General features: G+C 41.9%; 1 protein-coding gene across 1 annotated transcript; it reads left to right on the top strand.

Annotated features, from left to right (window-relative positions):
- Window positions 1-1,787: 1,787 nt before the first annotated feature.
- On the top strand, window positions 1,788-11,876 carry LOC134489882 (vomeronasal type-2 receptor 26-like). Its single transcript, XM_063292754.1, has 5 exons — window positions 1,788-2,069; window positions 2,435-2,644; window positions 5,115-5,345; window positions 9,011-9,134; window positions 10,966-11,876. Exons 1-5 carry the CDS (start codon window positions 1,788-1,790, stop codon window positions 11,874-11,876), a joined length of 1,758 nt encoding a protein of 585 aa, XP_063148824.1.
- The last annotated feature ends 5,693 nt before the right edge of the window (window positions 11,877-17,569 follow it).

Raw genomic sequence — 17,569 nt, 5'->3', positions numbered from 1 at the left:
CCCTCCCTGGCAAGTGGCCACATTTAGAAAGGAATTCAATGGAAGCCATTTCAGCCTTTCCCAAAAAATGGTAAAGCACATTTCAGCTGAGTGGTTACTTTTATACACCGTGAGGTAGAAATCTGTCACCGATCTGCTGAGGTAAATTCTATGTACCTCATATTGACCTTTATACTCTTATTTTATACATTTCATTTTCAACATTGCCAGATATAAAATTAGCATTAAAAGAAAACTGTCCTTCCTGGAAAAAAAATGCTTGCAGACTATGAAGAAAGTAACTAAAGATTAAAATCAGTATTAATAGCATAGAATTACTATAGTGATTAATATTGATACATAACAGGATCACCATGTGCTGTTGAATATGGTGAAATATTGTAGCATGTTAATCCTTTCAATATTGTACCTGAAAATAAGATAAAAACAAAAAGAAAAAAATATTATTCAATGCCAAAGGAATGTTAAGAGATAGCAGAAAATAGCATAATGTCAAACGACTGAATAAATAGCTCCTTGAATCTCTCTGTGAAAGAAGCAATGAAGGAACACAACGGTGAAGGGTTTCAACCTGCCCAGAATGACGGAGCATCACTCTGGAAGAAGGTTCTTCCCTTTCCTTCCTCCAAGAGCAGCCAAAGGAAGAGCGTGACATTTATCTCAAGCTGAAGCCCCTTCTGGGGATGAGCACTTCCAGCTGCCTTAGATGGGGCACAGGACTAACTAGATCCTCTGCTGGTGACAGTGAGGTTGTCATTTTCACCAGTCCTCAAGTCAGGGTTGACTCTTTGCTATCCACATAGATAGTCTTTCTCTAGGATGGTCTGTTCTTGACCGGGCCTTTTAAGTCTCTGAATAAGGAGGTTGGGAATCTATTAGAAAAATAAAGAAGAAGAAGACTTGGGGCCCTCCATTTGGTGTTAGAGCGTATTGAGCAAAATCAGTAGGTGTTTGACTGAGTAACCAACTGAAGCCAATTGTGACAAGCCAACCTGCAATAGGACCACAAGAGAGATTTTCAGTATAGATCAATGGCTTAAGAGACAAAGCTACCTGGCATTCAAAGCAGCAAACAATAAATGAAGCACGACGGTCAAAATATTTTGCCAGAATAGTTCCTTTCAAATATTGATACAACTGCTAGTCAAAGAAATCCTAGATGAACTATGCTCAGGGAGCACCAAAGCGTCCATAGATGAAATGTCCTACAAAAAAGAGATGTACAGCATTAAACAGAAACCAGTCTGTAGATTTGGGGATGGTTTCCCGTAATGAATCAATGCGTCCAGCGGCTAAGATCCTTGATCCGTTTCATTCCTTATTATAGTATCTTAGTTTTGCTGGAGGGGTATTCCTCTAAGTTGGAAAAAATAATAGAGCTCATTGTCTTGGAAGGAAGCTCCCACTGGTATCAGAGGGACTGTCCTGATAGGAACATCCAGAGAAATTTATCACCTGGAAAGGCCCTGGAAATAAATGGCAGAGGAATTAGCTATTTTTTGTGGGAGCGATGAGTGCCTGACCACTGTTAGCATTGCAATGTTGTGACCATGAGGCTCTGCTTCACCCTTCTTTGGCCTTCATGAGATCAACCAGATCAGTTTACAGGTTTTAGGCTCATCCATTCCATCATTATTCCACTGATTTCAGAGTCTGGATTTCTGAATGGTTCTTAGCATAGTCATAAGACAGAATTCAGATGTTTTGTTAAAAATGCCCATACCACCTGACTTTATAAACCAAAGATGGCAACCTATTAATATCTCCTGTGTTGTAGTATCCAGGGTATGAGTTTCAGCCAGATCTTGCCATTCCTGCTTGCCATTCATGAGATCAATCAGACTCCTAGGCTGCTCCACAATTTCACCCTGGGCTACAGCCTCTATGAGAACTTCTTCAGTGCAAGAATGACATATGAAGCCATGCTGGACTTGCTATCAATGGGGCACGAGAATGTCCCAAACTACAGATGTGGGAGACCAAAACATCTGTTGACAGTGCTTGAAGGAACTGATTCCGAGCTCTTTCATCATGTGACAACCATGCTGGGCATTTACAAAATCCCACAGGTAAGAATGGGTGCTGAAGTAATTCCAGTTTGTAAAGTCTCCAGAAAGTCCAAAAGGTAGCCCTGGCCGATATCAACAAATAAGAAGAGCCGATTGATGGAGCTTAAAGGACACTTGAAATAGGATGCATGCAAATGTGTTTCTCTTCACTCTGGGATTAGTTAACGGCATAGGTGTTGAAAAATAAGCTGGTCTCCCAGAGTTCCCCTTTCTTTGCTACTGAATCAGACTCACATTCTAAGCAAGAGAGTGACTGGCAATTGGGAAAGCCGATTTCATGGTTCAGACTTAAGACTAGGGGGAAAGGACATCTCTGTAGTGGAGAATCAGCAAGATAATCACTCCCTTTTTCTCTTTCACTGAAGATCAACTATGGGGTCATCAGCCACATTCCTGAGCAGAAACAGCATTTCCCTTTCTTCTACCGGCTGAGTCCAAAACAAGAGCCTCCTCACTTGGCGATTGTCAAACTGCTCCTGCATTTCCGATGGACGTGGATCGGCCTCGCTCTTCCAGACAGTGAAAGTGGAGAAAGGTTCAGGAGTTCCTTTGTGCCTGTGGCCCTCAAGAAAGGGGTTTGCGTTGCCTTCTCAGAAATCATTCCACTGTTGTATATAGTAGGGGAAGAGAAAAAAAGGATTTCTAATTTGAACAACAGGGAAGTCAAAATTATGGTTCTTCAGTTGGACTTTCAGGCCACAATAGCGCTAGCAATGCTAATCCCATATTTAGAAAAATCAGAAAAGGTGTTTGGGGAGAAAGTGTGGATTGCAACAACTTTGCCAGACATATCTGTGAGATTGTTTTATCGAATGATTGATCTCCAGCATAAACATCTTTTGTTATCTTTCTTAACTCTGGCAAACAAAAGGACAAAACATTATGATTTTAACACGTATTTCTCTGCCAGTGAGAATTTTGGGGAGGCAGCATTTCAGTGCTCCTCTTCACACCCTATTTTGTCTAAGAAAGTTCGGAAGAGATGCACAGAAAGAGAGAAGTGGGAGATCCCTCCCCGTGATTTGGTTGCCAGAATTCTGTCTGAGGACGCCTCCAGTATTCCCACTTCAGTCCAGGCTGTGGCCAGAGTCCTAAATGCTGTCTATTCCCCCCGCCTGACCCAGAGGAGAATCAGGGTTGGAGACTATGTACAGCCATGGCAAGTAAGACTTTTCTCTGAATGTCTGCTAATGACCCACATTAAATTCTTTCGTATTTGTAAAAAATGGGCAGTGTTGGACATGAGGTGGGATAGTCCCCACAGCAATTGCCCAGGTTTGAGTGTTTCTTCTGACCAAATGTGGAGGCTTGGAGAGAAAGAAGGAGAGATTCTGCTATTAGATCTCCCAAAGTGAAGGGATGTGCTGGTTTGAGAAGCTGGGAGAACAGGAAATGAAGAGGAAGGCTCTTTCCCTATTTGCAGAATAAATCAGCTTCAGGATGTTACAGAAACCATCAGGTTTCTTGATCATCCAACATTGACCTCATTTAGCTTCTAGTTCAGGGAATTTTTTTTCTCACTTCCTGTTCTGCCACCTTAAGAGGATGTGGGTTCTGTGCCCTTTCCAGGGTCTTCAGGGAACACCCAGGTCAGCTGACTTTCTTTACAATGCAGCTTCTTAAACAAATTGTTCATCAACTTTTTCTTCTCTATTGGTCCTCTCACTTAGGACTTGATACCAAGATCTTTTCTTGGCTCTTTCTCCTCCTTTGAAAGTCAAATCTTAGAATGGGCAGCCCAATCTTTACTCCCAACCCTTCCCATCACCACCTCTTGGTTTCATAAAGCGGTGAAATAATAAGTTGCAGAACCCAGGGAGACCAGAAAGTAATACACTCTCATGATATTTGCTGCCTCCTTTGCCTTTCTTTGGGTGAACTTCCAAGTGGCCTGTGGGGTTTCTGCATCCCAGCGTCTGTGAAAAGAAGCAGCCTCTCTGGTTTTGCTGCCTTCCGTTTTCAGGGCATCAACAGGCAAAGAAACGTACATCCTCAAGACATAGCACAGAGGCAGGAACGGGGCAGGTCTGGCAGCAGGACTATCTGTTATCTCTGGACCTCTTGCGTGGCCCTTCTTCTACACCGAGCTCTTAGCTGTATCGAAACAAACACCAAGATCAGAAAGAGAAGAGTTCCTTAGGATGTGTCTCCTCTTCCAGACTGGATGTTTGAACTTTGCCCGTTTTCCATGTCTTTCTACTTCCCAATCATTCCTCCCTTTTTCATATCATCAACCTTCAAAGGTTAGTTGCCCCTGCTAGGAGGACATATTCCATTCAACATTCGGGGGACAGGAAGATGTTGCCACCACTCTTGTGCAGCTCTGTTGGACCATGTCCCACACATGCTGTGTCCAACTCTTTAGATATATTACCTTCCACCTTTTGCTGCTCTTACTCACCAAAAAAAAAATATTTTAGGTGGAGCACCTGAGGTTCACCTGAGGCTTTCTCACTCAAGAGCTGCAGAAGTGATGAAGGCAGTGTGATGGGGACAAGGCACAAAAAGGATATTGCCAAGGCTCGTTTCTGACATGCTTAGGTGCAAGTAAGGAAAGGCCCAGAAAAGCACTTTCACACACTTTACCAAATCCCAAGACTTCTTGTCCATTTCAGGGGCTTTCTGTATCACTAGTCAACTTCAGCTTCCTGCCAAGGTTCCAGGTCTGCCAATCATATACAGTACCAGGAGATTCTCATCTGAAAACACAGGATATTTCTGCAAAGCTGAAGCACTGCAAAGGTGGAATGGTACAAATCAGGAATGTCCCTGTAGGTAGATGCTGAAGCCAAATATGTATTTTTTCAGCACCCAGATGGTTGGATGGTTCCTTCTAGAAAATGACATGGCTGAAGACAGTAGGTGAGGGGGCAACAAGCTGGCCAGAGATCTTTTGAGAAACAGAAAGGCCATACAGATTAAGTCCCTAAGCAGATTCATCCCAAATGTTGGAGAAAGTAGAGCTTACCTGAAGCACCCCACTTTTGAACTAGGGCTCGAATGGGAATGTGTAAGGTACAGTGGTAATTCTCCATGTCTTTCTAGCTTCATCCCTTTCTAAGAAACTTCCAGCTTCACAATCTTACTGAGGATGATGTTTATTTGGATGAGAATGGAGATCCTACTGCTGATTTTGATATCATGGAGTGGGCAGTATTTCCCAACAAGTCTGCTGCTGGGGTGACAATTGGAAAGATCGAAAGAGAGGCCTCTTCAGAAGTCAAGATCTCCATCAATCAGAGTGCCATCATATGGCCAATGTCATTTAACCAGGTAGCTGAGTCTGACTGTATGTGTGTTTTTTTGTATTTTTCTGCTGTTATATATCTGAGTTTGAGGATTATTATGTAGAGTAACAGAATCTTGCAAGTCAGAATGCTCTTTCCCCCTCCTTCACGTCTATCTGTTTGAGAACTAGAGAGGGTCTTGGCTGAGACATTTGCATACATTTCAGTCCTTCCATGGACTCAGGCCTCTTTTATCGGACCGTTCTCCTGGTAGTGACTCTGCCACCCGTCCCTCAAGGCCATTCCCACTGCCTTCTGCAGCTTTGGACTGCATTACCCAGAGTTTGTTATTTTTGGCGATTCAAACTCAAGCTGGTGATATTTGCAGTCGACACTGCCTGTTGCCTTTTCTTTTCTTTTTTAAAAATAGTTTTTATTAAAATAAAATTGTACATAAGATTAAAAAACTAGTGAAATATAAAAGGAATGAGAAGAAATGAGCCTTCTCTAGTTGGTTGTCCATAACTCCCAATAAGAAAAAGTCTGGTTTCATCTGAATATTAATCTCTTAAACTCTCTGCATTACCATCTGTATTTGTGTCCAATACCTTCTCCCTTTTTCACAAGTCCACCACGCATGAGAAAATGTCCCTTCAGGTTTTGCACATTTCCAACAGTAATTAGAAGTCCCCTAATACATCTTTGAAAATGTCTCTGGTGTTGTACTGTATGCCAAAAATACATCATCTTAGAAAAGTTCTCTTTTAAATTGTAAAACAATGTGGATTTTAAACCTTTTAACTGCATTCTCTGCCACTGATCCATCTGAATATTATCAGCAAAGTTCTTGCCCATAGCTTGTTTAATTTGCCCTTCTTCTGTTTCAAATCTCAGCAAAAGTTTAAACATGTTAGCAATCACATGTTCAGCATTTGTACAAAATTCATTTTCAAAATCTGTTTTCTCATATTCTGTTCCTGCTACTTTTTATCTGTATTAATTCTTTCCCTTAATTGTGCACATGAAAACCACTGAAAACTACATTCCTCTACCATCAATGCTTCTCTCAATTCCACCTTCAGCTCTTTGTTTTCCTGGACCAGCAAATCTTTCTAGGATAACCATTTTTCTTTGCCCACAGTTTCTTTTCTGTAAAATGTTTCTTGGGCTGAGGCCAACAAAAGTGTTTTAGGCGTAGCCTGGGTTTTTTATCTGTTCTCTATTCATACTGTGACACTCCTGATATAATGATTTTTAAAATCTACATGTACTTTAATTTTTTCATATGATAAATAACCATGCCATCCAAATCAGACCATTCTAAAAGGCTCTTGTTTCTTTTTTATTATCATTAAAGTTTATTAGATTTTCAAGATCAAAAGATAAAAGCTAACAAAAAGGAAAAATTAGGATAAAAAGTAAAATATAAGAATAGAGTGCAAAAAAAGAGAAAGTCAAAAGTGCAGGAAAAGAAAAAGAAAGAAAAGAAAATACTGGAAAAGAATGACTCCTGATTTCCTTCCCAACAGATATGTGTACATTTACATTAAGTTTTTTACTCTAAATGTAGAACATGGCTTTCATTCTTTCTATTGTCCATTATTATTTCTAATCATCAAATCCATATATCATGATTTCTTTTTTTTCTGCTTCATGCAAAATGTCCAGAAGGGGTTTCCAGGTAGCTTTGAAATTATTCAGTGTCTTTTCTCTAATCAAAGCTGTCAATTTCACCATCTCAGCCAATTCCATTCACTTTCCAACCAATCTTCCACTGTAGGTCATTTCAGATCTTTCCACCTTTGTGCAGATAAGATCCTTGCTGCTCAAATTCTTAAAAGCTTTCTCTCCATCCAGAAAAATCAGCGCCACTTGTTTTAGGGTTGTAAGTTGTATGCATTCAATGATATCCAACACAGTCCTCACAATGTCTCTTCATTGCCTTTTGGGTAAAGACCCACATTGATCATCATGAATAAAGACCTGTAAAATCTTCTTCAATCTATCAGCCAATATTTGGGTAAATATTCCATAATCATTATTCAGCCATGAAATCAGTCTATAATTCTTAGTTAAAGTAAGAACTTGTCCCTCCTTTGGTAATGAGGCAATTCTGGACTCTTTCCAAGATTCTGGCATTGCAGAAAGGTTGTAAAAGTTGACCCTCAAAACATTTATAACACAAACTGGGAAGTCCATCTGACCCTGGTGCTTTCCCTACTTTAATCTTTTTTATTTCTTCAGCTACCTCAAAAGTTCTTCTAGAACTATTCATAGATGGTTTCTCTGATTGAGAAAGTTTTGGCAACTTTTTTTTCTTCAAATATTCATCCACCTTTTCCAGGGAGACCTCCTGTTTTTTAATACAGATTTGAATAAAATTCATAGAACAATTTCCAAAATCTCTCTCTCACTGCTGTTATCATATATAAAAGCAAACTTCCGTGGATTCTTTCCAAGGGGTCACCAAAAGTTGACCACTGATGCTTCGTCATCATTTCTCATGGAGATCTCTTCTCCACCACATCCATTTGACCCTCCTCCAAGTCTCCTTTAAATTTTCCCAAGAATTCTCTGGCTTTTTGAACAGAGGTCAATCGAAATCTTCTTCTGTTCAAAGGGAAAAATTTCATTGTATTTTATTACATTGTAATTTTAACATTGTAAATTTACTAGGTAAATTTAAAACATAGTTTTGAAATTACATTGTATTTTAACTATCTGTGTTGAAACTGAATAAAGTTTTCATTAAAAGAAAAAAAAGGCAACAGTGAAAATTGCTACTTCCAATTATTCCCAGCGAAATGGGGTCTTCTGCTTCAGTATCTCAGAAAAAATATCTTTTCTCTTACTTAAAATTCTGATAGGAATCTCCTATCACATAATTATATCTACATCTTCAATCGTGTATTAAAATGGCAATGCGGAACTTGGTCCCTCATTGTTTTTCTCACAGAGGGCACTAATACATCCCTTGGAACATGCCTTCTTGCAGCAAAACAGGAATTTATCTGATACACCTTCTCAATTGCTTCATCAATTTTTTCCCCTTCCCGATTGAAAAACTCTGGCAATGCCTGAACATCCTTTCTTCTGACATCAGCATCTGGATTCTCTGGAATGGCTCTAAACCTCAGGCAGAATTCCTTCTCTCTAAGCTCCATCAGAGCCACATTGTCCTTTCCGCTTTCTAATTCCATAGCCCTAGCTTCTACTGTATTCTCCAAAGTTTCAATTCTATCATTAACTTGTTCTGCTTTTTTTCCAGACATTTGTTTTACAGAATCACCCATCTTACCCAATCTATCATATATATATTTATTTCAAGAGTCATAAATTTGGCTTCAGGATCTTTAAATGTTGTTACTGTCAACAACCAGTCTCAGGGCAACCTCTCCTTCCTCTCATTGCAAATCCTGCTTTTCGAAAGGATCCCTGGAAGATAAACCCAACTCGGGGGTGGCATTTAATAATGAACCGATTCGAGCATTTGTTACAATTCAGTTCATTGCTCTGGTGAACAATTATGGTGCATAAAGATGGTTATTAACTTTGCTCACTGTGTAAAACTCATCTATGTCATTTTCAAAATACCATGATTATAAGAAACCATGGTTTAGCCCAGTTCATCAACCCAAGCTGTAACTAGTTTTCATTCAGATATGTAATCCCCCTGATTCATATATTTCCCCACATTTTCTTTCTGTCTAGAAGGTGCCTTTCTCGAGGTGTACTGAAAGTTGTCTCCCAGGATACACCAAGCTCACAAGAGAGGGAGCCCCAGTTTGCTGCTACGACTGTTCTCCATGTACGGAAGGAACCATCTCCATGCAGGAAGGCAAGTGGCTCAAGAGCAAAGAAGGAGCACCATCCAAGTTCAAACCAAGCCTGATCGTGGTTAACTCCCAAGCCCATTGAAGCATGGAAAATGCGTCCATCTGCTGAGGAAGCCTCCATTCTACTAACCTGGCTATCTATTTTACTTGCAAGATGCCCCATAAGCCAGACCATTCTCTTGGAGTCATGTGTGGGAGTGGAAATCTCCCTTCTGGTGGGATTAGTGACACAAGTCTTATAACAGGAAGGAGTTTTCAATAGAAGAGAATGTATACGGTGGTGGTTCTTACCGGGGATTACAAAGATTGGGCTTAAGGGGGGGAGATGAAAGTTTTGGTGGATTAGTGTAATATAAATACCCTGGTTCTAAATGTTGAAAAAACTAAGGAGATCATCTTCGATTTTAGAAAGAGCTGGCTCAGCCATACACCACTCTGTTAGTGCCACAGCTGGGGAGTCCGTCAGTATCATGCGGTTCCTGGGGATGCAGATGACGAATAGTCTGACCTGGGCTCTCAAGGCTGCCTCCTTGGTACAACGGGCACAGCAGCATTCACATTTTCAGCACCAGACAAGGGAAAACACCCCCTCCCTCCACCTCCCCTCCTCCTTACTCTCTATATAGGCACTAGGGAGAGTGCATTGACCAATTGCCTTTCCACCTGGATTGGAGGCTGTAGTGCCTCAGATAAGAACTCTGTGCTGTGGGTGGTGAGGGCAGCAGAGAGGATAATGGGGATCTCACGTCCTCCCATTCAGGATAGAGCGTATAGTGAAATATTGTCAGTGACCCCTCCCACCTGCATTGCAGCTTGTTCTGCTTGTGACCCTCTGGTAAAAGGTTCCTCTGCATTCAATGCAGAACAGCTGAATTGGGTAATTGATTGATTGATTGATTGATTGATTGATTGATGAAATTTACCCACCGCCCATCTCCCCCAAAAGAGGGACTCTGGGCGGTTTACAGTAAAATCAAGTGCAAAAGATAAACATTAAAATCTCATAAAACAGTCAGTATAAAACAGTTGTAATACTGTCCCCTGGGCTATTCCATTCCTGAACTCTTAATAATCCCCTCTCATTTCATTGTGGTGCATGTTGTATGTAGGATGGTGATATTTATTAGGGATAATGATTAGTGGAGTGGAATGGGAAAGAATATATGTTATATAGTATAGTACTTATTTTCTGTGAGACAATTGCAATGAAATTTCATTGTAATGTGCACTTTGGTGTATAGTGGAATGACAATAAAAGTATTCCATTCCATTTCATTCCATATTCTATCCAATCCTATCCTATCCTATCCTATCCTATCCATGTAGATCAGGGTTGAACTGTGAAGACCTTGGTGCTCTCTGAGCCTGGCTCTTTGCTTGCAGACCTTTCATTACCTGACTAGGTAACATCATCAGTGCTAAGGCTGCTGATGCTGATGATAACACTGATGATGTTACCTGGTTGGGTGATGACACTTCTACAAGCAAACATCCACGCTCAGAAAGCAACAAGGACTCCACAGAAAGGAGACTGATTTACAGGACGTACATCAGAGGAATAAGCAAAACCCAGAACCAAACTGACTACCAGAGAAAGCGTCCTAAAGCACATGATCTGTCTATCTGTGCCTGGGAAGAAAAGCAGAACAAATGAGCTTAGATTAGCAGTCTTTACATCAAGAGCCATCAGTGAGAGAGAAAAGGAACCCAGAGTAAATCCTTAATGCTCTATCTCCACTCTGCTGACCCCTTCCTAGTCATTTAGTCAGGAGATGCAGAAGAGTCATTGCCACCCAATTCATTAGTGAGACAGCAATTGTTTATGTTCCTCAGATGCGGCCCATTGTGAAAAGTGTCCTGATGACCAGCATTCCAATGAGAGGCGAGATCAATGTCTCCCCAAAGTTATAAGCTTCCTCTCCTATCAAGAAAACTTGGGTCTCATCCTGGCTCTCATTGCTTCTTTTTTGTCTCTAATCACTGGCTTTGTCCTAGGACTCTTCATTAAATACCAAGAAACTGCCATTGTCAAAGCTAACAACCGGGACCTCACCTACATTCTCCTGGTTTCTCTTCTCCTTTCCTTCTTGACCTCCTTTCTATTCATTGGACACCCCAAGAAAGTGACCTGCCTTCTTCGACAAACTGCCTTCAGTGTTGTTTTCTCGGTTGCCGTGTCTTCCTTACTGGCCAAGACCGTCATGGTGGTGGTGGCCTTCCTGGCCACCAAGCCAGGCAGCAGGATGAGCAAATGGCTGGGGAAGAGTCTGGCTAATTCCATTGTCTTGTCCTGCTCTGGTGTTCAGGTGGGCATCTGTATGTTATGGCTGGGAATCTCTCCCCCATTTCCAGATTTCAATTTGCATTCCCAACCAGGACAGATCCTGCTGCAATGTAATGAAGGCTCAGTCACCATGTTCTATACTGCCCTTAGCTACATGGGCTTTCTGGCTGCCATCTGCTTCTTGCTGGCTTTTCTAGCCCGCAAACTTCCAGGGTCCTTCAACGAAGCCAAGTTGATCACCTTCAGCATGTTGGTCTTCTGCAGCGTTTGGGTCTCCTTTATCCCCACCTACCTCAGCACCAAAGGGAAATACATGGTAGCTGTGCAAATCTTCTCTATTCTGGCCTCCAGCCTGGGCTTACTGGGCTGCATTTTTGTCCCCAAATGCTACATCGTTATTCTCAGACCTGACTTGAATGTGAAGGAGCATCTGATGATGAAAACTGATGAGACCTTTTAATTTTGGAATCTATCTTTTTAATCTATAATTTACTGCTAATTTAAAATAATATCACTTAGAATTAAAGTGCTTTATATGTGTTCTTAAGTCTTCCTTCCTTGAATGTGACTGTGAACTTTAATGACAGAGAAATGAAATAGATAAGTTGAATTCCATCATTGTGTTATTATTTATCATGATCCATATTCAGGCAGAATCATAACATTACTGGCATTAATAATTAATAATTAATTAATAATTAATAAAACCACCTAGAGTCCCCCTGGTGGGAGGAGATGGACGATGTCAAATTTGATGAATGAAATGAAATGAAATGAAATGAAATGAAATGAAATGAAATGAACAAGCAGTTTTAAGCATAAAATTGCCTCTCATTTCTTAAAAATAAGTAAGAAGAGGAAGAATAAGGATAACCACTTGAGAAGAATGAGGGAAAACCAGCAAGAATCCGTACAAGCAGCTTCATCTCTCCCTGTTTCAAAAATGAGAAATTTATTTAGAAGAGAAGAGAATCCTATCCCTTTTGTCGTAATGGCTTTCAATTGCAGCTTGAATTATCTCATGTGGCTAGACTGCACAAGAGGCCAAGATCATTGTAAATGGAATTTATCACTAAAGAAAGTATTTTTTGTAGTTTTTATTAAGAAGAGTTTTACATATATAATAAGAAGTACGTTCAAAGAAAAAAAAAGTATTATAATGAAATCCACAAGACAAAATTGTCCCATCTCTCCTTCCTTATTCCCTTTGGCCTTTGAGCGATTGGTGGGGAAGGACAGCAAGGGCAGCAAAGTTTGAGAATCCAACTGCCAAATCGAGAAAAAAAACCTAAAATTACATGCAAATGATGTTGTATTCACAGTTCCTCATCCAAAGTGTTCTTTTTGATCGATAACAGAATAAATAGAGCAACTTGGTTCTATATCAGGATATAGAATAACAAGATCAACATAGAGAGGATTTCATGGAATTTATCTGAAGAGGAAAAGCAACATTTGCAGTAAAGAATAGGTTTTAGTATTACTGTAAGACTGATTCAGTACCTGGGGATGTCTGTTTAACAACAATAGTAAAGATTTACTCAAGAATAATCATTCATAGTTTTGGGAAAATACAATGGCAAAAATCTTAAGATGGAAGAAGTTAAATCTGTCCTGGAGAAGAAGAAGAAGAAGAGGAATATGAATATTTTACCGGGTATCAACTTTCTTTTTCCAACGATTCCAGTCAGGATTGGAGATAAAACTCTGAAAGAGCAGCCAGCACAAATCACTATCCTCATTTGGTCAAACCAAAGTCTAAAGAATAAATTTAGGATTTTGCGAGATGCAAAAGAAAGAGGTGGAAGTGTTGTGTTAAATCTCACCTACATTCTCCCGGTTTCCCTTCTCCTTTCCTTCTTGACCTCCTTTCCATTCATTGGATGCCCCAAGACAGTGACCTTCCCTAGTCGCTAGTATAGCTGCATCCTGGCTTTCTCAAGGATGTGCTGACAACCATAGGGTTAGAACACCTACACACCTACATGCAGAAAGACACACGAACATCCCCCTGAACCTAGAAAAGGGAGAGCCAGGCCAGAGGGTGTGTGGTGAGTGGGAGAAAGAGATAGGAGGAAGAGATGGCCAGCCAACTTGGAAGCCCTGAGTCATGACTGAGCAAGTGCAATGGCTAAAGGCAAGCAAGAGGACTGCTGAGGACCTGCCAAGGTCACAAGCCATAATTCACCACCCATCTCAGCTTGATCCCTCTCAGGATATTGGCTTCGGAGCTCATCTTGCCTGCTTAGTAGCAAATTTGCTTAAGAGCAGAGCTTGGAGCTCAGCCCAGAGCTTGGCAGCCATTTTGTTTTGCCCCCATGTTGAGGCCGCACAGAATCCTCAACAAGGGAAAAACCTTCAGAGAGAGGCCTGGCTTATATGCCAATATACACTCTTTAAGACTTTGGCATCTGTACAGACTGAGCCCCAAAGTCTTCTTCAGGTGGCTAAGCCTACTCATAACAGGTCATGTGCCTATGATTAAGCAATGTCTGTGCTCAAATACAGGATTGTGACAAGTGTTCAGCTAAGCTGTGCTGTGTCCCAGCATCCAAAAAAGGACCTCTCACATAGCAACGGTTTGGAAAACAGGAATTTGCCATGACGGCCTGAGAATGAAACTCAAGGCTGCCCTGCCTTAGACCCTCCTTAGTATTAGAGAAGCAAAGGAGAGAGACTGAATGGCTGGCATATCTTCTAGTCTCTGTTCCCCAATGTGGCCGATGTCGAAAGGCTGACATTATTCTTGAGGGCCCAAGAATGGGAAGGAATCTTACTGTTTTCACAAGTTAGGGACAAACTATGCTGTTTACCAAGAAACCATGTGGATCCTTATAAACAATAGAGTGCCAGATGATGGGTCCTCAGGATAGGTCAAAATCAACGTGTCCTGAGGAAGAGCTGAAGACCATTTGAGGTACGAATGGAATTTATGCAGTGGGGGGGAAAGGCCTTTCAGGGCAGACATCCAAAGTAAAGTACGTCTGTAATGATTGCCTATTCCAATAAAAGGAGTCTCATCAGTAATTACTAGAGAAAACTAATTTATTGAATGAATAGTATGCAAAGTACGAAGAAAGCTGAGAATGAGCAAAAGCGCGCCAAATGCAAACTTAAAAAGCCTTGCTCCCATTGCGAACCCTCCCCTCAGGCTAGCATAGCAACCACCCACCCCAGATGCTAGCAACCGTTAGAATCGGCCTGAGAAAGTAACCTTGAACAGCAGAGATAACCCAAACATACATTCCAGAAGATCACAAGTCAGCACAAAGGAAATTTACCAGCGTGGCCAGGCAGGCACGCAACTGCAGATATGACATGTGAAACGTTACGAGGAACCATAAACATCGGAATGGGAACATGACATACCGCCCCCCCACAAAGAAAAAACTTAATTGTTAAGGTGCAGGTTTATCAGGGTAAGCAGCATGAAACTGAGCAACCAAGTGGGGAGAGCGCACATGTTGTGCAGGGACCCACTCTGGATGAGAGAAATGCTTCCAGCGAATCAGATATTGCAGAGTGGAATGGAAACGTCTAGAGTCTAGTATTTCCTTGACTTCGAAATGTTGTTGACCATCAATCATTATGGGGGGAGGTGCAGGCGGCTCAGGATGCCAATGGGTAGACTCCACGAATGGTTTAAGCAAACTGCAATGAAAAACAGGGTGTAAGCGCTTGAGATTGTGAGGTAAGTCCAACTTAAAGGTAACAGGATTAATCTGAGCAACAATAGGAAAGGGACCTATGAACTTGGGTGCCAGTTTTTTGGATGGTTGAGGGGATTTGATGTATTTGGTGGAAAGGTATACCCTATCCCCTATTTGAAAAAGAGGTTGTGGTGCCCTTTTTTCATTGGCATGTCGTTGATAAGTGGCTTGAGCATCAGCTAAAGCTTGCTGTAGTTTTGGCCAGGAATTTGCCAGTTGTGAGGCCCAATCGGTCGGGGAGGTGGGCGAAGTAGACGGTGGAGGCAATTCAGGAATAGGGACAAAGTCATGGCCGAATACAGTACGAAAGGGCACCGCCCCAGTACTTTGATGCACAGCATTATTGTAAGCAACTTCAGCAAATGGCAGGAGGTCTACCCAGTTGTCTTGTTGATAATTAACAAAAGCACGTAAATATTGCTCCAACGTGGCATTAACCGCCTCAGTCTTCCCATCTGTTTGGGGATGAAAAGCCGTGGATAGCGCCTGTTTAGTGCCCAATAGTTTCATAAATTCCCGCCAAAAGCGTGAAGTAAATTGTGTTCCTCTGTCGGTCACCAAGCGGGCGGGGCTACCGTGTAATCTGTACACGTGAACTAGAAAGAGGCGTGCCAGCTGTTGTGCAGATGGTAGAGATGCACAAGGGACGAAATGAGCTTGCTTCGAGAAAAAATCCTTAACAACCCAAATGACAGTCTTTCTCTGGCTAGGAGGTAGATCCACAATAAAGTCCATAGAAATTTCCTCCCAGGGGTGGGAGGGATTGGCCACTGGCTGCACAAAGCCCTGGGGTTTCCCCCCTTTTCGTTTTGCAGTAGCACAGACAGGGCAAGACTTGACATAGGCTTTTACATCTCGCCGGAGGGTTGGCCACCAGAACTGTCGGCGCACTAGATGAATAGTTTTTGTAAAGCCAAAATGCCCAGCTGTTTTATCATCATGAGACCTGAATAGCACGGTTTTGCGCAAGGTTACAGGCACATAGAGGCGATCATCTTTCCATGCCAAACCTTGCTTCAAAGTAACCTCGCTCTGATTGTTTTGCAACCAAGTATCCGATTTCAACTCTGCCAGAAACCTTTGTTGCAAATCTGCAGGAACGGATACATGTATTGCGCTAGGACCGGCAGGGGTGTCAGGTTGCTGCGCTCGCGTCTGACTGCGAGTGACTGCTGCTAGTGCCATTTGGGAATCTGTCCAGAGGGTGCCCACCACCTCTGGGGCTTGTTCCTGAATCCTGGGGTTGGCGCGACAGTGCATCAGCTAAAAAGTTTTTCTTTCCCGGAATGAATCTGAGTTTAAAATCAAAGCGGCTGAAGTACTGAGCCCATCGCACTTGCTTAGGGCTGAGCTTACGAGAGGCAGTAAGGGACTCCAAGTTTTTATGATCAGTCCACACTTCAAAAGGGTGTGCCGCCCCCTCCAATAGATGCCTCCAATTCTCCAAAGCAGCTTTCACCGCAAAAGCCTCCTTCTCCCAAACATGCCAGTGTCTCTCTGTCTCAGAGAATTTACGTGACAGATAAGCACAAGGCTTTAATTGTCCTTGCTCATCGCCTTGCAATAAGAGGGCACCAATAGAAAAGTCTGAGGCATCGACTTGCACCACAAATGGTTTGTCAGGATCAGGGTGTTGCAAGATTGGTTCAGAGGTAAACAGTCGCTTGAGTTGGTCAAACGCCTGTTGACAAGCAGGCGTCCATTTTAGGAGTGCCCCTGGATTCTTTGATTTGCGGGTGTCTCCCACACCCTTTGTTTTGAGTAATTCGGTTAGGGGTAAGGCAATCTCAGCAAATTTTTCCAAAAATGGACGATAAAAATTCGCAAATCCAAGAAACGATTGTAGTTGTTTGCGTGTGCGTGGGGGCTCCCATACTAAAATAGCCTCAATTTTGGCAGGATCCATTTCAATGCCTTTATCTGAAATCCTATACCCCAAATAATCAATTTGTGTTTGATGAAATGCACATTTGGATAGTTTGGCATACAAGTCAGCCTTTCTCAATTTGGTTAACACTTGCCTAACCAATTGCACATGTTCCCTCATGGTTTTTGAATATATTAACACATCATCTAAATAAACCAAAACCCCATTGAACAAGTGGTCATGCAAGACCTCATTTATCAACTGCATAAAAACCCCAGGTGCCCCAGCCAATCCAAACGGTAACACTTTATACTGAAAAGCCCCAAATGCACAATTAAAAGCTGTTTTCCATTCATCCCCCTCCCGAATGCGAATGCGATAATACGCCTCCCTTAAGTCCAATTTAGAGAAGATTTTCCCCCCCGCCAAGTGGGCTAACATTTCCTTGATGACCGGGAGGGGAGATTTGTTTAATAGGGAGACTGCATTTAACCCACGGAAATCCATGCATAGTCTTAAAGTTCCGTCTTTCTTTGATCTAAAGAGTACTGGAGCACCCACTGGTGAATTGGCTGG

The sequence above is a fragment of the Candoia aspera genome, chromosome 2 (assembly GCF_035149785.1).
Source record: "Candoia aspera isolate rCanAsp1 chromosome 2, rCanAsp1.hap2, whole genome shotgun sequence".
In the NCBI taxonomy this organism is placed as follows: Eukaryota; Metazoa; Chordata; class Lepidosauria; order Squamata; family Boidae; genus Candoia; species Candoia aspera.
This window is presented reverse-complemented; position numbering and strand designations above follow the sequence as displayed.